The sequence below is a fragment of the Falco cherrug genome, chromosome 16, assembly GCF_023634085.1.
Source record: "Falco cherrug isolate bFalChe1 chromosome 16, bFalChe1.pri, whole genome shotgun sequence".
NCBI classification, from domain to species: domain Eukaryota; kingdom Metazoa; phylum Chordata; class Aves; order Falconiformes; family Falconidae; genus Falco; species Falco cherrug.
This window is the reverse complement of record NC_073712.1, coordinates 4,648,488-4,666,352: the sequence shown is the minus strand read 5'-3', so window position 1 is coordinate 4,666,352 and position 17,865 is coordinate 4,648,488. Positions and strand designations below refer to the sequence as shown.

The following is a 17,865-nucleotide window of genomic DNA, read 5'->3' as shown; positions in this document are numbered from 1 at the left end:
ACCAGGGCTTGAAAAAATTTGATGGAGCCCATATGAAAGCAGAGGCAGTTCTGCTTAGGTTCCTGTTCTGCAGGCTTGTAGGCAGGCATCCCACGAGCCCAGCTTCTCATTCCCAACTGTGAACCAGGGGGATGCTAGGGTTCCTGCCGGAATGCAGCCCCTGGGCGCTGTGGAGTGCTCTACTTTTCTAAGAAGTTCTGAAATTTGAACCCATACGCCTTCTGGCTGCTGGAAAGGAATTTTCTTTTTCCATTTCTGATAAATACGTATGTCTGAGGGCTCATGCTCATCGTTCAGGCTCCACTCTGGTTTGTGCTTGGAGAGGTGATGCGGGGAAGGGAGGCAAACTGCCTTGCCTGGGACGGATTTAGTATTCTTGGCTGCTCAAAACTCACCCAAAATGCAGGTAATAAAGACTTATGCAAAAGTGGGAGTTTCCAGCCTGCAGTCTGTGATGGGGAAAGACTTTCTGTAACGATTCATTCAGGGGAGTTTACCACCTGGTGATCTCTGTTGCAGGAAGAATGGGGATTTCACCCTAAGCATCAGAGCCCTGACCTGCTTAAGGAAAATTACGTTAAATTGCAACGAAGATGGGGGAAATCTGCAACAGTTATGTTGTTAAAAGATGTTGCAGTCCCGTTTCTGAGCCATCAGGCAGGTGTTTGGAGTCTCTGATGCTTTAAAGCACCCTTGACGGATATGGTCTCTGTGCCAGGGAGGGATGAGAGGGGACACAGTCCTAGCAGTGGAAATTCCCCGTAGCCAGGGCTAGTGTGGCATGAGCAGTGCTGTCCCCCATGGCTCTTCAGCAGATACCTGCGGCTCTGGCGGGGCTGGAGTTACCTACTCCTGCAAAAATTGGCAGTGAGCCTCCCTCGCGCTATGGAGCAGGCTGAGGGACTCGGTCTGGCTGTTAGGGGCTCACTGATCCCCGGGCTCCCTTCCCTGTCAAACGAGAAGAATGCGATTTCCCAACCTTTTAAACACCTGGAGACCAGCAGCTTAAGCTGATTGATAGTGTGATCTCTGTAGTTCTGTATTCTCTCCCCTTCTCACTCCGTATGTATATTTTATGTGCAGACTTCTTTATTCTACAGTAACTTCTGTCCACTTGTATGTGCCTTCCTTCATCCTGGCTGCGTCTGCCACTCCAAGTATAGAGCCTGTTGTTCGACTTTGAACTTCTGTGCTAACGGCGATGCTCTGCTTTCCTTACTTTCTTAAATACCTCGCTTTGCATGTGGCTGTTGCTGCTCCCTGCCGCAGTCTTCGCTTTTATACAACTTGCAGCTGCAAAGAGCCGCTCCGGAACTCCTGGCTTGCCTTGTGCTTTCCACGCGGCTGAAAAATGATGCAAATACCAGTGAAAAACAAACGGGAGCGTGCATGCCTGACTCCTGTAATCCTTAGAATACTTAACACCTTAATAGGATTAAAGTACTTGTAGGACAGAGCAAGTTTTGCTGCGTGGTTGTGAATTGGTGCAAAATACTGACTGGTCCTTCAAGCCGGTATCCAAAAAAAATGCATGTGCTTTCAAAGCAAAAAGGTATTTTGATCAAATTCAGTTTCTGAAGTAGTACCTCTAACTCCATCAGGACAATTCTGTGTTCCCTGTTTTGTTGTTTGGTTTTGTTTTTAATGGGAGCTGTTCTTAAAATGACACATTCAACCATGGTTCTTTCAGCTAAAGTTGAAGTGTGTAACAGTTTGTACTAAATTGGGGTTTTTTAGGTCAAATTTTTGGATAGCTATTTGGTCCTAAAATCCTTAAACCAAAATCCCTCTGTGTATAACACACAGTAGTAAAGCTAGAAACTTGAGGTGAATTTAAGTTGAAAAAAGGCTCTTTTAATTCTCACAATGTTCCTATTTTGCACCTGCAAGTGAAACATGTTAGGTTGCTTGTTTTTCAGTGCTTTTGCATTGCTGCTTTTTAACCTGACAGATGCTGCATGCATTAATTGGATCTGCCTTTCGCTGTGGAGGTGTTCTTGTGTTGCTTGAACATCTCTGCCTTCAGTTGACCTGAGACCTTGGCTCGTTAGTGGGGTGATCTAATTGCACTGCTTTCTAATACACAAACTGCATGTAACTTAATGCACCCTTTCTCTAAACGGCCAGCTTGTGGAGCCTCAGAATTGCGAAGGTGGAATGACTGTTATAATCAGGATAAGTAGGATTGGAAACAATTGAAGTTTAAATCTAAAATGACGACGATGAAGCTACAGCAGATAGAATTCATGCTGCGGTTTGCCTGTGGTATCTCGCATATAAATAAAAAAATATATGTATTTTATTTTTGTGGCAGCCCGAAATGTGGGATGCTGTCAACAAATAACAGACTTGCCTTCCCCAAGTGCTAGCAGGATTAATGGGAATCCAGATACAGCTCAACAGTCCCTTAAACTTTAGCGTGGTCCCTTGATTTTTGACCTCAGTGCTTTGAAAGCAGGCTATTCCGTATATAGCACCTGTTTCCCACAGAGCAGATTTCCCATATCTGAGTAAAGCTTATTGTTCTGAATGTTTTTGAAGCTCTTCCTGGGTGGGTGGGCTGATGAGTTCACGAGGGGATGTCTGTGCCTGGTAAATGGCTAGCGAGATGGTGAAAACATTGCTCCAGGCTCAGTTTCGAACTAGGCTCTCTGCTTCCCAACTGCTTTTTTGTCTTGTTTTCGCATTTAAACTTCAATGGTTTGAGCGAGGCAATGGAGCAGCTTTGTTCTCCCCGGTTCTGACGTGCTCACATTTGTGACTCCCCCCCTCCCCAGAACAACGACAACGAGACGGCGCTGCACTGCGCCGCGCAGTACGGCCACACCGAGGTGGTGAAGGTCCTTCTGGAGGAGCTGACCGACCCCACCATGCGCAACAACAAGTTTGAGACTCCTCTGGACCTGGCTGCGCTCTATGGGAGGCTGGAAGTCGTGAAGATGCTCTTGAACGCTCACCCCAATCTTTTAAGCTGCAACACTAAGAAACATACTCCTCTGCACTTGGCAGCTAGAAACGGTCACAAAACTGTAGTCCACGTCCTCCTGGATGCTGGCATGGATAGCAACTATCAGGTATCGAGCGGGTCTGTGTGGGAGGGACTGGTTTGAGCGCTGGAGGATGGAGAAGCCCATGTGGTCACGCTCTGCCCAACCTTGCTCCCAGCGGGATCGTTTATGAAAGATGAGCGATAGCTTTGGTCTCCTCTGGGCTGTTTGTTCAGCTCTCGGTTGCTCTGGGAAGCTGCTCGGAGGGATACTGGTGCTGTGCATGCTTCACGCCTGCTTGGTGGTTGAGAGAGCCCCAGACACACAGCGAGGGAGGAGGACAAGCCCGTTCGCCGAAGCTGTTCTGCCCTGCAGTACCATGAGCTCTTGATAGCGGCGGAGGCAAATTGTCTCTCTTCCTATCAAGCCACTTGTGAAGATGCTGTTTTCACAGCAATAGCTTCTATGTGGTGGTCTTGTCTTTCTTTTTCAGGACACGACCTCTTGCTAAGCTGTAGAAAGTCCTTTCTTGGTCTCTAACCTGGGCCTGCATGTCTCTCTGGAGACCATCCCCATTTTCCATTCCAAATTCTCAGCTTTGTAATAATTTTTATTGTCTGTCCTCGGTTGTAGATACTGTTGCCCACACTTTGTATATGATGCCGTTTGCTTACTGCTTCTGTAACCTTCTAAACATGCCTCCATCACCATTCCCCACTGTCTGGCTTCATGCTATTTTTCCATTTAATTTGCAGACTGAAAAAGGCAGTGCTTTGCACGAAGCTGCTTTGTTTGGCAAGACTGATGTGGTACAAATATTGCTGGCTGCAGGTGAGAGTGATCCCCTTTTGAAGCAATAGCGTGGCGATCCCTTCATCCAGAACTCGAGGAAACCCCTTTAGAGAGCAGTGTGTTTCCCCAACCAGCGATCAAAGTTCCTCGGGGAGGGTCATAGCAGAGGATATCTCCAGGTGTTTGGCTTTAGGTCTGCCTCTCTAAAGCATTTTTTAGCTCCCCCCACAGTGATGATCACAAATGTAAGATCTGAGCTTGTTGAAAGACATGGACTTGGACACCGTTTAAAAAAAAAATAAATCTTGCTTTTGCCTTCTCTGCACCTATTGCCGCAGGTATTGACGTGAACATAAAGGATAACAGAGGCCTGACAGCCCTGGATATTGTGAGGGAGCTTCCCTCTCAGAAAAGCCAACACATAGCAGCTCTTATCGAAGGTCAGTGATGTAGCTCTGTGTGCGGGGCAGGAGGGAGAAGTTTCGGGTGCTGATGATGCCAGTGCAGGATTTTGTTCTCCAGCCCTGGAAGGTGCTGAAAGCGAAGCAGCTTCAGGTCAGGTCCCTCCGTGAGGATCTTACAGGTGTTGCTGATGAAGGAATGATGCTTAAATGCTCTGGTGAGCTGTCTCTAGACCAAATGTTTGCAGGGAGACTTCTTGGGGGGGGGGGGGATTTAGGGGGATTAGCTCCTTTGCTGGAGGAGTGTGGCATGACTTTTACAGTTTAAATGGGCTTAATTGAGCTTTGTTTAACTCACTGGAGAAGTTAATTAAAATTAAAGATAGCCTAAATCTGCTTGCAGAATTCAAAGTAATGGCTTTAGAAACGGTTTTGGATTAACTATCCTTTATGTATGTGTCTGTGTAGGCAAATAGTCGTCTGTGGATCTTACATCCTCCTCCTCACTTCATTGTGAAGCTTGGGCATGGATTTTGCCCATGAGATGTACAGAAAGGCCTTGATTACTTGTGGTTTATGAAGGAGCTTGGCCCATTGCGTCTGTCCAAGTTAGGGAATGAAATGTGGCATCGTAGCTAAATTCCTACCTTGTAATTATGCTGTCTCAATTTCCTCTCAGCTGTGGGGAAAAGATCAGAAGCGTATGCAACTGGTGTGCATTATTCATGCTTCGCGTTTGGGAGCTTTACAGGTTCAAAGCACTTTGCAGACTTTTAATTAAAACTTTGCCTGTGAGGCTGGTAGGTAGTATCTCTATTCTGAAATTGGAGATAAAGATGGGCTTTAAAACTGAGGTTCTTGCAGGTAAATGCTCTTAGTTTGCTCCTGTAGGTGAGCTAGCTGTGTGAGATGTTGATGTCTGGCTTAATTAGTCTAAACTTAATGTTTCTGGCTTTGCCTGTGGTTTGGGGACCAGAGCTAGACTTGTTTATTCTGCCTTATGACTCCAGAAGACCAGACTGCATCTCTGCTTAGTGATGTAGCTTGTGTCTATAGCATGAAGTAATCTGCTCCATGATGTTGTGTACATACAGGAGCTTTGCAGCGTTCTGATTAAAGACTCTGTAAAAGTTCAAAGCGCCATCCTTAACCTTGTGCATGTGATTAAAGAGGCCGCCGGCTTCTATTTTGAGATCTGAGCTGCAAGTTTTAATAATGTACTTCAGTTATATATATTTTTTTTTAAGGCTTAATAAGCTGACAGTTGGCCTTCCATCCACGAGGGAGGAAGCGCCATATGCTGAAAAGGACATAAAACTAGATTGACATCAACTGACCCTGTCGCCCCACCTCCCTGCAGATTACACGGTTGGGAAGAAGAGTGTCAAAGCTGCGGAGAAGACTGTTCAAGCACCGCTTGTTCCAGCCGCTGATCCCGTGTGCCGGATATCTCAGGGTAGGCTTCCATGGCACCAGCGATGCTCTTCCAGCAAACGCTGGCTTCCCAAGGGGAGAAGCCCCAAGCGATGTACCTGTGTGTCTCCCGCTCTCGCAGGTGATGTGGAGAAAGCAGTTACGGAACTGATCATCGACTTTGAAGTCAACCCAGAAGAGGAGAGTCCATATGAAGCTTTATACAATGCCACGTCCTGCCACTCCCTGGACAGCCTTGCCAGCGGGAGATCTTCAGATCGAGAATCGGTGAATAAGGAAGCGGAATCAACCGGTCTCAAAGCAGCAGGAGTCAGGCCTGTATGTAGCTGTGTGGGCTCCTCTCTGCTTGCCTTAGGATAGGTAACTTAGCTCAGTTCTCATGATTTTGCAGCAGGCTGCCCATCCCCCAGCTTGAGGAAATTTTTAACCCCGTCCCTGACATTGATTAAAGCAGGCAGGTACCTCTCCTTTTTCACGGGCCTGATCACAGAACCTCTCTTGTGTTGCCCACAAGTAGCTACTTCTCCCTGCTGAACTTTTGCCAAGCGTTGCATCCTTCTGTTTTCTGGCAGTTAAATACCGGTGCCTGTGAATTTTAGTTTGTCAGGACATTGCGCTTAGCTGAAGGTCACCTTCTTGTCTAGAAGAAAGCTTTGGAAACTTGTGTGTGGAGCATTTTTCTCATCTGTCTTGCCTTTTGCTTTGCCCAAGAGAAGGCTCTCGAGGAATTACCTTTTAAGAATATCCTGTTGGAAACCAGGCAGTGGAAACATTTTTTTTCTGTATTACTTGCAGAGGTCTGTAGAGGGTACTCAAGGCTTTACAAGGCAACGCAAAGCTCCTGGAACTGACTTCAAAGTCTTCCTCACCTTCTGTTAGTTGCACCTGCTGCCCCGTTAGCAACCAATGGCAACACTGCTGTGGGGCAGATGGGATGCTGGCCTTGCAGCATGCTGTGTCAGCTTCAGGGTTTGTTTTCTGCTTGGTTTTACAAAGCCTGGTCCGTGGATGTGTTTTTGGACAAAAGGCAGCAACAAACAATTAAACTGCTGGTGGTACTGTAACCGTGCTTCCTCCCTGTCTGCAAAGAGGTGCATTGTTTTCCCTGTATTATTAGCAAATACAGTAGAAATGAGACAAAAGCTTTACAAGACGGGCGTTTCGTCCAGATCGCTCATTCAGATGTGCTGTCCTGTTATGGACTAAATCTTGGTGGCTTATATCCGTCTGTGTGCTGTCCTGTGCTGATGGTGTTTGGTGTGAAATAAGCTCAGCTCTGTCACAGATAAGAAAAGACGAGAGGCTGAACTGCAGTGGGAAGGGAGAGGAAAGAGGGACATGCTCCAGGAGCTCGCTGGGGCTTCTCCCAAGGCTTGCTTGGGACTTTTGGAATGAGTTGTTCCTCGGCCGTCTTTTCCTGTGCCGTTAGATGGAGCTGTTGGAGGGCAGGAGATGACCTAGAGAGATGGTTTTTTAGCTCTGTATGGTGACAAGGCAGCAGTTCTAAGAGCCCACAGGCAATCTTGGGATAGTTCAATCTTGGGATAGTTGAGGAATGCAGTGCAGCACTGTCCCTTGATCCGTAGGGTTTTCTGCTGTAAAAGGTGCCTCTGGGATCACTACTGTTACAGTTTCATTAAGACACAAGCAGTGGGTCTTCCCTTTCTCCCCGTTCGCACGAGTTCATTGCTGACGTTCGCTGTGTGATGCTGTGCCATTGAGGTTACCGCTCTGGGTCGGACTGAACTGGCCCAAGGAAGGAAGCAGCAAACCTGTGTGAACAGCACCTTCCACCTGAGCGGTTTTATGCTCCCAAAATCTAGTCAGTGCTCACGTGGGTCTGAGGTGCCCTTGTCCAGCATAACGCAGCCCACCCACTTCTGCTCCGCAGCAGTAATCGCCAGCATCCCATCCACAGGGCATCTGCAGAAGGGGCTCTCTGCCTGCGTAGGTGTCCTGCTGGGGAGGAGGAAGAGGAGGAGGAGGAGGAGGAAAGGCAGCAACCACTGCCAGGCTCTGTGCTGTTGGGACTGAACTTCTCCTCCACCCCGAGTAATTAGAGGAGGTCCCTGCCATGCGGCACGCACAGCGGTGTGGGCGTAGTGTTGGTGGAAGCAGGAGGGGACGTGCTTTAACACAGCGCAGCTGACAGTGGTCTTTAAACTGCAGAGAGAACGTCCACCCCCGCCTGCCAAGCCACCGCCCGATGAAGAGGAGGAGCAGCATGTGGAGAAGAAGATAGGCCATGGTGCTTCCTGTGAGGTACGTGGGACTTGATCTGTGGTGCTCTCTATAGGAGTGTGGCTTAAAGATCAGTTTTAATAATTTGGGAGGAGCCAGCTATGATATTACATCCCTTGCAAGTCAGGCTGTGAATGCAAAGTCTTCTTTCACTCCAGCATTGCTGCTGTCACTTGCCATGGGAACTTCCTTTGTGCGGTTCTTCCAGGGCACCTCCGTGCTGACCTCCAGCCTTACACTTCCTAAGGGAATTCTCAGCCAAGAATAGGAAGGATTTTTCTGAATCACGTTGTGATGTGGACTGTTGCCCACTTGTAATGATCCCACCAAATGCATCTTCGCTGGAGACTGAAACCCAGAGGGCCCTTAGTTCCTGCTTCCTCTGAGCTTCCAGCTGCCGAGGAGATGCGTGGGCTTGTGGGTCCCACTGATGTAAACAGGGATCAGGGGCTTGAATTCAGCCAAGGATCTGGCCCAGCATCTGTTAAAGTTGTCTTCTGCAGAGGTTGAGGCAAGTGGGCTGCTTTTTGGTGAAACCAAAGCTCTCCTGTTCTGCGTTGTTCCTCCTGCGCTTCCTCTTGCTCTTTTGTGTTCACTTGCTTATGGACCTCTGTGAGAGCTGTCTGGGGGGTGTGTGTGAAACCACAAATGCGTCTTGGCAACTTCTGCTGGCACCCAGGAAAATGTTTAAAGCAAAACCAAATCTTGTGGATATCCTTGCCTTTCCAAATGCAGTAGGTTGTGTGTAAAACCAGTGGCGTGCATCGGAACAGGCTCCCGTTCACCAGCAGCTTGGCTTTGAATGTGTTGACTCTGAAGTTCCTACACGGCATAAATGTGATCTGTTTTCTGAAGTATGTCAGCTCTACCGCAGACATGAGTAAAACAGTATTTGCTTTAATAGAGCCGCCTTTTGAGAGAGAGAGTAAAGCTCCAAATGGTGCATAAACAGGAAAACTGAAACGTGAAATTGCAGACTGATCTCTCCGCTGCTGTTAAAATGGCTTTGCAGTGTGTGATGGCTGGTCCTGTGGCTGGTGCTCAGCAGAGGAGAGCTGGGTAGCAGGTCACAGCATAATTGGAAAGCAGAGCTTGTTTATGATAACAAACACGAGGGAGGGAAACGTGCATGGGCTGCTCCTGCTGAGTTATCTTGCCATATTTAATTATAAAACACCTGCTGTGGTGTCCTGCCGTTAATGGCTTTGGAAACATGATCCAAGGTTCCAATCAGGATCCATGATTAAAAGAAATCTTGCTGGCAAATAGACTCGTATGCAAAGTGACTTGCTGGGGAGATCTTGATTTGCAACCAATTTCATCGGTGTCGCTGACAGATTGTGTCGCTGCCTGGAAATGACCTTCTAGATGTACCGATAAGGCAGGTTTGGGTCTGGTTCTTGTTCTTTGCTGCTTCTGGGGTGCTCTGCTTTGCTGAGCATTGCTCATTTCATTTCTCTTGCCCAGTATTTATCATTTGGGTACATGTTCTCTCTGGGTTGGGCAGGCGTGGACAGGAATATGCTTAGGGCATGCTGTAAACATCTCGGAGCAGCATCCTGATCCGCCATCCTCCAGACCTGCTCTCGCGTTAGAGCCAGGACAGTTAGTCATTGAATATTCTGGGGTTGGGCCAAACTCTAGTTTCAAAAGTAGTCTTTTTATTCCATTGCCAAGCTGGGGCTATCTGTCAAAACAGATGTGCATAAACAAGAAACTTTTAATTCTCATGATGGAAAAACGTTAGTACAAACAGGCGAAAAAGAGCTGATTGTTTGGAGGTGCTTGAGTGCCTTCTTTCACTATCTGCAGAAACCTTCTGGGTTTGCAGCTGAATAAGTGTCTGCATTGTCAAATTAAACTTCAATTTAATTTGTTTACTACTCCTCTCCGAAAGGGAAGTGCAGATGAAAGACGAGGCGCCATGATTGTGCCAGCAGTTCGGTTTGCAGCTCTGGGGAGGGAGGAGAGACAAAAGAGACGAGTTACCCTTTAAAAAGTCTTTCAAAGGCCACGACTGTGGATTAAGTACACGCCAAAGAGCACGCTTGTTATTAACATCATCTTATTTTGGGGTTTTGCTAATAGGGAACATTTATACATGCTGACCAACATGTGTAAATAAATGATAGATGACTTGGAAGAAAAATTGATTTGATTTTGTTGCTCCTGGTTGCAGAGCCTACAGAGCAAGCCCAGTTTCCCAGCAAACAGTGGTTTTCATTTGGAGTGAATTCGAACCTGAAACTCTGTTTAAAGCTTGGGGGGATGAGAGCTGGAGAAAATAAAGTGTACCCAGGCCTGTAAACGGACGCATAAAAGTTTACAAAGCGCAAGCTGGGAATTGTGTGCCGCTAGGGAGCTGCTGCCTGAATGCATTCAGTGCATTTGGAAGAGGTCAGCACCATCGTTAGCGTCTGCAGGAGTCTTAGGAGTACACTGCTGCCTGGCTTGAGGTCCAGGCTTCAACTGTTACGACAGGCTGCTGCTGTGCAGTATTTTTCCAAGTTCTCTGGCGAGAGCCTGTCACCTACTGTTATGGTCTGATGTTTTTGTGCCACCATCTGGTCGGAAGTTTATTTCCTTAATTTGCTCGTTATGAGCTCCTTCACCTGAAAAGGAGCAGGTCTGCCTGACGGCGCGTGTTGGAAGCAGGTAGAATAAATACTTTCTTTGCCGGACATGGCCCATTTCCTCCCATTGAGAAAGCTGATTTAAAAGCCACTTGAGGTTGCACGGACGTAGGAATCCAGTCTGTGCTGCTGACTTCTGGGGGTGTCTCTGAGCCTCCAGAAGCTTCCAGAGGGCCTGACTAGATCGCAGTCAGGTAGGTACCTCTTTGCCCTTGCAGCAACCCTGATGCTCTCACCTTGGGGAAGAGGTGGGAGGCGGTGCTTAGGCTGCTGTCTAGACGGTGGCAGTTAGAGGAGCCTGCGAGCAGTAAGAGAGCCCTCCTTGGGGGGACGTTTTGTTCAGACCTGTTCTTCCCCGTCTTGGCAGCAGGTAGGGATCACCTGCTTTCTGCCGTGGTTTGACCCAGCCATGGTTGGATCAACCTGCCGGGGTCTAGCCAGGAGATGGTGCTGAAAGGCAGCTGACCATGTAGGCAGGGTGCCTTGAAGCCCGGTTTAGCCCCATTAGCACTGGGGTTTAGCCCCATTAGCACTGGGGTGGCACGCCTGGTGCTCTAAGGATTGTGCCTTGAAGACCAGTTTAGCCCAGTCAGCACTGGGATGCATTTGGTGCTCTAAGGACAGTGCCTTGAAGCCCAGTTTAGCCCCGTCAGCACTGGGATGCATCTGGTGCTCTAAGGACAGTGCCTTGAAGCCCAGTTTAGCCCCGTCAGCACTGGGATGCATCTGGTGCTCTAAGGACAGTGCCTTGAAGCCCAGTTTAGCCCCGTCAGCACTGGGATGCATCTGGTGCTCTAAGGACAGTGCCTTGAAGCCCAGTTTAGCCCCGTCAGCACTGGGATGCATCTGGTGCTCTAAGGACGGTGCCTTGAAGCCCAGTTTAGCCCCGTCAGCACTGGGATGGCACGCCTGGTGCTCTAAGGACGGTGCCTTGAAGCCCAGTTCAGCCCCGTCAGCACTGGGATGGCACGCCTGGTGCTCGAAAGATGTCAAATGCCCGTCGTCCTTGGCGCTGAGGTGGACCAACACGTGTGAGTCTGCAGCCAGACTCATGTGGATCCTGCAGCAAGCCCGCATCCCAGCACATGGATGGTGGCGTTCCAGAGCAGCTTGCTGGAGCATCTGCCAATATTCCTGACTCTAATCAGAGGCTTTTTGGGATTTAAATGAGCACAATCGCTGTTGCACATCCTGAGGTTAAACTGTGTTTATACAGTATTGCCTGAGGGCTCTTTAGTCCTAAATCTGCTTGTGCATCCTGAGGTTAGGAATGCTGGATCCGAGACTGCAGAGAAGGTGGAGAGATTTGGGCTTTTTTTTTTTTTTTTTTTTCCCCAGCCACATCCTAATAGGGCCAGCAACTAAATACTGAATGACGATGCAAATTCCAATAGCAACAGTAAGTCTGAGTTGGGATGAACAGGAATAACGGTCTCAGCTCTTTTCCCCCCTCCAGGCTGTCTGCAGACCTTGCACAGTGAATCAGTTGGTCGGTGCTAGAAAGCTGTCAGCAACCTGAAATACTAGAAAATAAAGGGGGTTTGGGTGGTTTTTGGAGGGGCAGGGGGGGAGGACTATTGCATTTTGGATCGCACTCGGCGGTGAAGGTGTTGCCTCTGCCAATTCCTTGCTTAAACCATGGCATAAAGAGGCCTTGTGCTTTATTGCTGGGATAAATAGCATTGCTTTGTGGAGAGCTACATTATGCTGTTTTTCATTAGGCCCCTGTTGCACGAGGAAAGAGCAGGGGAAGTGGAGCTGAGGAAGAGGAACACCCTTACGAGCTGTTGCTTACAGCAGAAACGAAAAAGCCGGTGGCACTGGATAGGAAAACAAAAGGTAAGTGACCATCCAAAACATGGAGCTGTTTGCTTAGATGCATTTAAGGAAAATATAGAGGGCAGAGAGAAACTGGAACAATTAAACTCTTTGGGTGGGGCAGCTGGGGTCTGGATTGCAATTGTTTTGTTTCCTGGTAATCTTCACTTTTTATAAAAAGGAGAGAGCTAAATGTTCCTGTACAAAGTGTACACGGAGGAAGGGCAACTCTGCTATTTTGACAACTAAGAGATTATGAGGACCTACTCTGTTAACTTAGGAAATAAGCCGATCTTGGGCACGGTCAAGTGAGTGCAGAGGGGTGGAAGGCTGTGGTGTTGTTACAAGGGAGAGGAACCCATGGGAGCCTTTACGTGAGCCGTATTCTCCACCCAGCTGAACTTGAGGACCTGCTGGTGTTGCATGTTGATATCAGCAGAAGATTGGCCCTGATCTTAAAACCAACATCCCAGTGTGTATTAAAGCTAATTTGAGATGTAAACTAACAAAGGAGGAAAACAAACACGTAGAGCAAGCCCCTTTTCTAGAACATGCTGAAAATCTGCTCTGTACCAGGTTAAGTATCGAACTAGGCTCTCTTCTCCCAGAGGAACTGTTGTGCTTTACCAGGGGTCTGGGAACACCTTGTCTCTTGTGTTTGGCTCTTGCTGGGCTTTTTGGCTTTCCTTCAACAACAACAACCACCACAAAAGATTTGTTTAGAGGGAAAAACATTTCTTGCTTTATTCAAAAGTCCTGAGCAGGATTTTGGAAGGTTTTAGTTGGGATTCGAAACCTGGAAACCGTCTGGCTTTAAGGATGGACAGAGGATAATGAGGACTCGGTGTGATGTCTCACTGACTGCCCTGTAAGACCTGCAGCTTTTTTTTTTTTTCTTTTTTTTTTCCCCTTCTTGCAGCATGATAGCTTTTGTTCCTTGAGCCCTGCCGTGCTCCTAGCTTGTGCAGGGTGGCACAAGAGGTCATTATTTTCCCACCAGCGTTTGCCAAAGCCACTTGCTGCCGGAGGCCAAGTTAGGATGCTTTTCAGGTTGGTGCTTTGGGGTCTCAGCCAGGAGTAGTCCTTGGGTGACAGCTATGGAGCCAGCAGCTTTCAGGCACAGCTTTTCAGCGTGCAGCTATTGCTGATTATTCAGGTGTGAGCTATTCCTGACTGCTTGGCTCCTTTCTCTGCCTACCGTGTCTAGGTTTGATTAATGTGTGTAAAGGTGGGTCCTAACTATGTGTCAGACGAAAATAAAATCTCACAGGAATGCATTTGCTTGTTCTTGATGTAGATCTCTTCCCCTGAACGCGTCGGTACTGCAAACGGTCTAAACCCCGTTTCACAGAGGTTGCAGGGAGCATCTTTAGCCTACTAAGGATCCGGAGCAGAGTCCTGTCTTAACATCCAGCTGGAAAGATAAGAGCTGTGACTTCAGGGTGTGCAGTCTGTGGCAAGTGTTACTGGGTTTGTAACAAGCGCGGAGCCCTTTCCGCTGTTGCAGCAGGAGAAATCCAAGGATGCAGTTGAGTTTTCTCATCTTCCAGGTCTTGCCCACGCTTCTAAACGCAGTTACCACTGCATCTAATGCAGCGGAGCCTTCAATCCGGTGGAGGTGGAGAGCTGCTCCACCCGGGAAGGGGTCCAGCCGATGTATTTCTCATTTCTTGCGTTTCTTCCGCTTGCCGGGGCCATATCCCATCGCTCTTCGTGGTGCACCTGGAGAAAAAGACACACAATTGTTTGTCCCCCTTCTCCAGAGGGTCCCAGCTGTTTTCCAAAAGGTCTTGGCGTGATCCCTGTGGCACAACCGCATGTGTGGCAGTGTCCCCAGCTGGCAGCTCTCCCCACACTGCAGGAGCAGCTGAGCTTTGACAGGGCCCCCTGTCATCCTTCACCTGCTGTTTGTCCTCTCGGGGACTTCAGGCTTCATGATGCCAGTAGGAAATGAGACACTGACTACATTTCTTTTTTGTTTAGCACGATTTTTCTGGTCTGTGGTGTTCATCCTTGCTTTCTGTCACAGCGTTACAGGTTGTTCCTTTCTGCACGTGAGGTTGATAACTGCTCTGGAAGGGTGGATCAGCTTTGAAATCTGCTTTATTGCACTGGGAACAAAAGAAAATGGTTCCAGCTTTCCCAGCAGTTGGGGTCAGATACCAGAAGGGCACGTGGAAGCAGACGTAGCTAAGTATGAAATGTGAGGTATATGTGGGCGTGGGGGGAAAAGATGCGTTTAGGGAGCAGCAGAGTCGTTTTGGCAAAAAGTTAAACAAGGGCTGAGTGAGGGACTGAAGCCTTAATTGAGGTGTTGGAGAATTTTCCCAGCTCTGGATCAGACGGGTCCTGGAGCATCAAAGGCAGCAGCTCAATCCCAAGACAAGGAGCAGGCTGCAGGGTGGCTTTGAATTACTTCTTGGCCCTTGTTCTGAGAGGCTGGGCTTCTAGATGTTACTTGATGAGTTCTGGAGGAGCCTTTGGTCAGCAGAGAAGGACTCGGATTCTCGCGGGCTATTGAGAAGGACTTTCCAGGGCAGCTGGAAAGCTGAATTTCAGGCATGCTGTGTTTAATGGTGCCTTTCATATGTGATAGCTGCCTTTGTTCCTCTTGCTGCAAGTTGTCTTGTATCCAGTGACTAGATGAATGTGGTATTATCCGCCTGGCTTTGGTTGCCTTTTGTGTATGTTACAGCAGTTTGCTGTCACATGCTGGAGCACTGGGAAAAGTTGGCCTGATGTTGCGGGCAGAGTATCAGAAGTGGTTTAAGCCAAATGCTTTCCCATCCCCTTTGGTAAGGAAACTACGTGCAATCGCCTGCATGAGGTCGGGTCATTCAGACCTTGTAACAGGACTTGTAAATAGGCCAAGAGTGGTGAACTCTGTGTGGACTGACCGGAGGAGACCGTTCCACTCCTGCTGCGTTCGGAGAGACCTGATGGAGGATGAAGGCAGAAAATGCTTCTGAGCTTTGTCTGTCTTGCCTCTCAGGAGAATCCTCCACAAGTGCTGTCAGCAGTAACCGGCTGCAGGTAGGACTGACTCGGTTCCTTCTGAGAGTTATTAAAACTGGTACTTGTTGAGGTTCTGCTGTGCTGCTTCCATGGGAAGCCCAGCCTGAAGTCCCTGCTTCGCCCTTCCTCCTGCTCGCGTTTTTCTTACGGTTATTCTGGTTCAACCAGATGTATGACTGTGCTCTAAACCAGGGCGCTGAAATGAGGCAACGATGAAAGACAACACATGCTGCAGAGAGATTTAAAGAAAATAGCTTTTCAGAGAGCCGCAGAAACAGTGGGATGGATATCGTTACAGGGAATCCGTGGGGACGCATGGGTATGGCAGACAAAGGCTGGAAGAGGCAGAGACTTCTTGGTTTGCCGTGAGATGGATGATAGTGTAAACCACAGCCTACGTGCCCTCCCTTGGTTTTGTGGCTGGGGGACAGACCCCTTCCCGTGTCTCGGGTCCAAGCCTGCATTTCTGCTGTCACGATGTATTTAGAAGCTTCTGTGCAGAGTGAAATGAACAAACTCTCTAAGCAACCAGAGCAGTGTTTTATTGCCCTTTCCTAAAAGGGGAATAGGGGAGGGAGTAGAAAAAGAGCACAAGCTCAGGTGGCTTTTGGAGGACAAACTGCCCAAAGTGACCGAGTTTGAGGCTAATACAGGAGCGTACTGTACACGTCTGGATTTCGCATGCAGCACCTCGCTGCATAGATGAGCCTTTCATCCCATCAACATCAAGAAATTTCAGTTTTACTGCAGTTGAAGGTTATTTTCGCACCTCTATAGCAGCACCCTAAGGGACCCTTTCCTCCTCTGGCCGCCTGTGCCACAGGAGATAGTTGCACGCTCCTCACTTGACAAATTCTGGTGTGATGTAGCACAGGGAGCCTTTTCTATATGAAAGGTAGAGGCTGGTGTGTGCCCTTGCTACTTCTGAGGCTGGGGAGCTTGAGCAAAAAGCAGCTGCAGTAACAGCTTCATTCTCCTAATCCAGGGGCATGAAAGAAATCCTGTTGATGATATATACGGAAAGAAATTCAGTCGAGACAGGGCAGTTGCAGCTTCGTGTTATGAGTTTAGGGAAGCGCTTCGTATCTGGAATCATCAGGCAGCTGGCAGGGAAGCTCTTAATTGAATCCTCCCTGGGAAGCAGACGGTCTGTGCCTGGGCAGGCGCTCCTGTTCCCATTAGGTGTTGGAAAAAATCTCTCCCGTTGCTGAAACCTGCAGTGGGCATTGGCTGAAAAAGTCAAGACCAGATATCTGTGCTTGGGTGTAAAATCAGCTCGGGGAGCTGGGCAGAAGCCCCTCTGTTAAGGATGACTCCCTTTCTGAGTTAAAAGGTGTAGCTGGAGGAGGATGCTTTGAATGCAGCAGATGGATGGAACTGGGGTGTCTCTGCTTCTCTGGCAGCTAAGTATTATTTTCTCCTTCTCCAAATTCACGATACCCTTGAAAAATGAGTGGTGTTCCTCTTTGTGCCATGAGAAAAGTGATCGGCACATCAGCTGAATCGCGTCAGTGACCTATCCCAGAAAGGTATGTCTTCCCGGGATGGCCGGGGGTTGTTCTGGTCTCTCCACGACCATCCTGAGGCACCTGTAGTTGAAACCCCAGGAGGTAAAACCTGGGGAGCCCTCAGCGTTCCTGCAGTGTGCACCTCAATGACAAAAAGGAGCGAGATGACCCTTTCCTTCCTACATCAGTTCTCCCTGCAGCTTTCAGGGCCCGCTCTGAAACGTCTCCTTCAAGATGTTCCTCGCATCTTCTGAGCAAGGGCTCCTTTCCTTGCTTCAGCCCTTCCTCCTCTGGCAGCTCCCTTGCATTTCGAAGTCCTTGGTCGGCTGGAGAATGAATGGGTGGCTGTGATTTCTGTGCAACAGGAGCCCTTTTGTGAGGCTCTGGAACTGGATTTGGAGCACTTTGTTCTGGCTGGACTCAAGTGTTCCAGCACGTGGCATAAACTTTCACCAGCCGCCTCTCTGCCTTCAGCAGAAATGTCAGGAAAGGTTAAGCCGAGGCACGGAAGAATTGATATCCAAAGAAGGAAAGGTTTGAGAAGAAAGGCTGTTGATTTTGCAAAAGCTTTGTCCTCCCCATCAGGTTAACGTGACTGTCCTGTCAGTGCTGTGTCCCCCTTAGCGGCTCAGTAGCTTTTTCTTACTAATATGGGTCTGTCCTAGGAATGCAGCATGTCTGATCGCTTCTGAGGTTTCTCTCCAGCATTACAGCATCATAACTTTAGGCAAAGTAACTGACCGTAGTCTGGTCTCGGGATGTTCTGCCAGGGTGCTGCTGTTGGCTCTCTGCAAGCAGCGTTAGGAATGATGCTGGTGACACCACCTGCCCCCGGGAGATATGCCTCCCCCTTGGCAAATTCAGAACTTGTGGTGAATGTGCCCATGCAAGATAATCAACAACTACTTCATTGTCCCGGAATCTTTTAACTCGCAGGATCCAGGATGAACTAAGCCCTTGCATCACTTGAGCCCAGCGAGCAGCGAGCTCTGCGGGCGCGCTGCCCTGGCAGTCAACCTCCGTTCAGGCTTTGGCT

The 17,865-nt window shown here is 48.6% G+C and overlaps 1 protein-coding gene across 8 annotated transcripts in view; it reads left to right on the top strand.

Annotated features, from left to right (window-relative positions):
• ANKS1A (ankyrin repeat and sterile alpha motif domain containing 1A) overlaps positions 1–17,865 on the top strand; it is a 112,153-nt gene that overhangs the window by 34,197 nt on the left and 60,091 nt on the right. For all 8 annotated transcript variants that reach the window (XM_055727952.1, XM_055727949.1, XM_055727953.1 and 5 more), the window contains 7 exons: positions 2,778–3,074; positions 3,743–3,818; positions 4,118–4,219; positions 5,541–5,636; positions 5,736–5,932; positions 7,784–7,876; positions 12,210–12,327. In XM_055727952.1, the coding sequence (XP_055583927.1) occupies positions 2,778–3,074; positions 3,743–3,818; positions 4,118–4,219; positions 5,541–5,636; positions 5,736–5,932; positions 7,784–7,876; positions 12,210–12,327 (979 nt within the window). The remainder of the gene's footprint in view (positions 1–2,777; positions 3,075–3,742; positions 3,819–4,117; positions 4,220–5,540; positions 5,637–5,735; positions 5,933–7,783; positions 7,877–12,209; positions 12,328–17,865) is intronic.